Source organism: Nerophis ophidion, linkage group LG10 (assembly GCF_033978795.1).
Source record: "Nerophis ophidion isolate RoL-2023_Sa linkage group LG10, RoL_Noph_v1.0, whole genome shotgun sequence".
Lineage (NCBI taxonomy): Eukaryota > Metazoa > Chordata > Actinopteri > Syngnathiformes > Syngnathidae > Nerophis > Nerophis ophidion.
The window spans coordinates 44,669,353-44,674,352 of record NC_084620.1 but is presented as its reverse complement, the minus strand read 5'-3'; the positions used below and the strand labels follow the sequence as shown (position 1 = coordinate 44,674,352).

Sequence of the window (5,000 nt, the reverse complement as noted above, 5' to 3'; positions counted from 1 at the left end):
GTTGTTTTTTTTTACAAAATTTTACAAATAATATAAAAACAGTACCACTGTTTTTCTTTTTGTTGTTGTTTGCGTGGGTTTCCTCCGGGGACTCCGGCTTCCTCCAACCTCCAAAAACATGCACCTGGGGATAGGTTGATTGGCAACACTAAATAGGCCGTAGTGTTTGAATGTGAGTGTGAATGTTGTCTGTCTATCTGTGTTGGCCCTGTGATGAGGTGGCGACCCCGAAAGGGACAAGCCGTAGAAAATGGATGGATGGATGGATGGAAGGATGGATGGATGAATGGATGTTTTGTTTTTTTGTTTTTTACGGAAAAGCTGGTAGCTTAGTTGCCAGATTTTCACTGTTAAATTTACATTGGTTTTTACAACATTATATTGTTGATGGGGCTTCACGGTGGAAGAGGGGTTAGTGCGCGTGCCTCCCAATACGAGGGTCCTGAATAGTCTTGGGTTCAATCCCGGGCTCTGGATCTTTCTATGTGGAGTTTGCATGTTTTCCCCGTGAATGCGTGGGTTCCCTCCGGGTACTCCAGCTTCCTCCCACTTCCAAAGACATGCACTTGGGGATAGGTTGATTGGCAACACTAAATTGGCCCTAGTGTGTGAATGTGAGTGTGAATGTTGTCTGTCTATCTGTGTTGGCCCTGCGATGAGTTGGCGACTTGTCCAGGGTGTACACTGCCTTCCGCCCGATTGTAGCTGAGATAGGCCCCAGCGCCCCCCGCGACCCCAAAGGGAATAAGCGGTAAAAAATGGATAGATGGATAATGCTAATGGAAAAACAGTACAATTTTTTTTTTTTTTAATTCTGGCAACTTAGCAGTTTTTCCACCGTAAAAACAAATGTACCGCCTATCCATTTACATTAATACCCCGTTAAAAAGAACGACCGTAGATTTTATAGTCAAAAACTAGGAAGCTCAGTCAACAGAATTTTAACGCAAAAAACTGTAGTAGTTTTTTTCCATTTTCAGTAGAGATGTCCGATAATATCGGACTGCCGATATTATCGGCCGATAAATGCTTTAAAAAGTGATATCGGAAATTATCGGTTCCTGTTTCACAAAGTAAAATTTATGACTTTTTAAAACGCCGCTGTACGGAGTGGTACACGGACAGCCGTAGGGAGAAGCACAGAGCGCCAATAAACCTTTAAGGCACTGCCTGTGCGTGCCGGCCCAATCACATAATATCTATGGCTTTTCACACACACAAGTGAATGCAATTCATACTTGGTCAACAGCCATACAGGTCACACTGAGGGTGGCCGTATGAACTACTTTAACACTGTTACAAATATGTGCCACACTGTGAACCCACACCAAACAAGAATGACGAACACATTTTGGGAGAACATCCGCACCGTAACACAACATAAACACAACAGAACAAATACCCACATCCCCTTGCAACACTAACTCTTCCGGGACGTTACAATATTCACCCCACCGCACCCACCGCAGATCTGGCCCCCGGGCGTTGAGTTTGACACCTGTGCCCTCAAAGGACGCCAAAAATATCTGTTTCTCAGCTGTGGTCCATATGGAGTTGCAATGCACTTTTTCACCAAGCGTGGCAGTAATGACAAGATCAAACAAACAGAAGAAGTCCAGCGCTAAAGTTATGGTTAGTTATAATTTTTGTGCTTAAAATAAATAAAGTGGTGAAGCTGTATTTTCATTTGCTCTCTGATTGAATTGACAGTTTATTTAAGAAACATATGTGTATTATTATCATTGTAGTGGCATAAAACACAAAGTGATTGTTCCAATAACCCCTTTGTTTCAAATGTTTGTTCCACTTGGAGCGCGGGCATCTTGTCTGACTCACACCATTTACACAGCCTTCCTTGTCACGTATTCTTCCTTTTCCCGCTTTCCCTCCACTAATTCAAACTGATCCAGCAGCGATATTGAAGATTGTTTTATTTACAATAATTAAGGAACAGAATACTCGGGAAGCAAAATAAATGGTAGCTTATATAAACCCGAGGTCTACAGACAGGTGAGGTCTACAGACAGGTGAGAGATCTTACTGCATTATGCAGTAAGGGAGAGTACAGCAGCAGCCAGCTCTAGTCGTGGGATTGTGATTTGTTTAAGTGGGGGCACTCTGGATTTTCCTAGAAGAAATGCAACATGCACAACTCCCTGAGGGTCGATCTGCCTGATGTAGCTTACTATGCCATACTTGTCCAGGGTCCACCCCGCCTTCCGCACGGGTGCAATTGGATTGACTTCAGCACTCAAGTGACCCCAAGAGTGATAAGCAGTGAAAATTTGATTAATTTAGTTAGAATGTATTCATTTTAGCCATGCGTTAGTGAATTTATTTTCCATCAGTTTTCATGAGTCACTTATTATTCCGTATATTCAATTAGTATTTATTTTTGTAATCAGCCTGACCTAAGCCTTGATGATAATCTTTGGTTGTAGATCCTATGACTGGGTTTAATTGGTTTAACTATAAGTAGGTTAGATATAATCATTGAATATGATTTAAATCGAGTACGATAACTCATTCACTGTTGATATTTGAGTGCTTCCTTTGTAGTGAAAAAGTTGAACAGCCATGTGGCGACATGAAATTGGGTTCTCATTTGGACAGGGAAAATTTGGGGTGGTCATTTGGTGACAGGACGCTTAGTGCATTGAACAAACTTGGAGACAGAAAATGTGGGACACTCCTTTTGCAACATCAAAAGTGTCACACTGATCAAGGAAAGTCCAGCATGGTTAACCATTAACCTGAGATTGACAAAACCACCTATAATCATCGGCACTCGAGCCGTCATCAGGAAGACTAGCCTACCTCTTGTAGGCAGCACGGGCACCAGCAGGACACGCATCGAAAGGGCCGCACCAGGCGGATGACCTCGCGGTCTGAGTTATCTTTGATCTTCATGTCAAAACTTCGTAGCGAACCGCAGCAGTTTCTGGTACAGCAGTCGTTCTTCTCCTTGGCTTTGTAGATCTTTTGGCCCAAGCTGTTCTTTATCTCATATTGGTTGTTTGTCTCGAAGCCAATGAAAGCTGACAACAGAAAAAAAAAAAAGTGTCACATAAACTATATTTTGTAAATAATACAGAAACATGAAATACCTTCGAGGAGTTCCACTTTCTGGTGGATGAGAATCTGGTCAATCTAAGAGTACAAACAATGATTTTAGTACATTTTGGTAGTTAGCTATCAAGTTAATGATGCATCTACTGTAGCACATCATAAAGTTGCTATCTTAGCTTTTATGTTAATGACTACGGAAAAACCTCTTGCTCAAAGGTCAGAAAGCAGCAAAAACAGGTTAGACCACTTTGTCTCATTGGTTAATAATGGATATACGACTCATTATTACAGTTAGTACATAATAGTATTTTAATGTGACAATATCTCCCAAATGTATATAAATCCTTGAAAAGACTGAATATTACAATATTACATAATAGTATTTTTAATGTGACAATAATCTCCCAAATGTATATAAATCCTTGCAAAGACTGATTATTACAGTTAGTACATAATAGTATTTTTATGACAATATCTCCCAAATGTATATAAATCCTTGCAAAGACTGATTATTACAGTTAGTACATAATAGTATTTTTATGTGACAATATCTCCCAAATGTATATAAATCTTTGAAAAGACTGAATATTACAATACTATATGAAAGTATTTTTAATGCGACAATATCTCCCAAATGTATATAAATCCTTGCAAAGACTGATTATTACAGTTAGTTTATAATAGTATTTTTAATGTGACATTATCTCCCAAATATATATATACATCCTTGAAAAGACTGATTATTACAGTTAGTACATAATATAATTTTTAATTGCGACAATATTGCCCAAATGTATATAAATCCTTGAAAAGACTGATTATTACAGTTAGTACATAATAGTATTTTTAATGTGACAATAACTCCCAAATGTATACACACTAATGTATTATCAGTACTGTTTTTTCCTTTGTATTATACAGATTATATTAGAAAGGAGGGTTGATATTGACCAATTATGGGCAAAAATGACCTACTCAGTGGCCTATTGGCCAGAGTGTCCGCCCTGACATTGGTAGGTTGTCAGTTCAAACGCCGGCCGAGTCATAGCAATGACTATAAAAATGGGACCCATTGCCTCCCTGCTTGGCACACAGCATCAAGGGTTGGAATTGGGGGTTAAATCACCATAAATGATTCCCGGGCGTGGCACCGCTGCTGCACACTGCTTCCCTCACTTCCCAGGTGGTGATTAAGGGAATGGGTCAAATGCAGAGGACACATTTCACCACATCTAGTGTGTGTGACAATCATTGGTACTTTAACTTAACTTTAACTTAAATCTGTGGAAAAGTGATGTTTTTTCTCCCATCATTGTGATGACATCCTGCTTGAGATTGTTGAGTTCTATTATGTTGTCGATATACCTTCTTACAAAACAGGTTTGATTTGGACTCAAAATGTGCAAAGTGTTGATTTGTATCTGAAATATTAATAATTTGGTGGAATAAACATGTGTACATGATATCCTATGCTACAATTAATTATGAGTAGTAATATTCTATACTGGGAGATATTTTTGTAGTTGTATATGTTTTCATCAAACAAGTAAATAGTCGGATAACTATAATTTCAAGCACTGTTTGCAATGTTTTAGGTCATTAAAATAAACATATGAATAAACATCAATACAAATAATCCAAATATTTTACCTGTGTTAGGTATTCCAGTCCTGGAGGGACCCCAACAGCAACAACATTTGTGGCAGCATGAGGCACCATTTCCGCTGGGCCCACTGCCCCCTGGTGGGGGGAGCCTACATACATGGGGGGTCCACCTGAGACCGCCCCTTCTTGGCCCATAGGTGCCGGTTGAAATGTGACAGGAGGATTTTGACCATGGTTGTAATCCATGTTAAAGCCTGGAGGCGGGGCTTGAGCGGAATCTCCGTAACCACCCTGAAAAGCAGGGTATGGAACCACCGATTGGCCCT

The 5,000-nt window shown here is 39.8% G+C and overlaps 1 protein-coding gene across 1 annotated transcript in view; it reads right to left on the bottom strand.

The window, feature by feature from the left end:
• Window positions 1-5,000, bottom strand: part of LOC133560873 (phospholipid scramblase 2-like) — a 19,178-nt gene that overhangs the window by 6,066 nt on the left and 8,112 nt on the right. Inside the window, exons 3-5 of the mRNA XM_061913882.1 lie at window positions 4,720-5,000; window positions 3,108-3,150; window positions 2,818-3,038 (exon numbers count right to left, since the gene is read on the bottom strand). The exon at window positions 4,720-5,000 is cut by the window's right edge and continues 45 nt beyond it. Of these exons, the coding sequence (XP_061769866.1) occupies window positions 2,818-3,038; window positions 3,108-3,150; window positions 4,720-5,000 (545 nt within the window). The remainder of the gene's footprint in view (window positions 1-2,817; window positions 3,039-3,107; window positions 3,151-4,719) is intronic.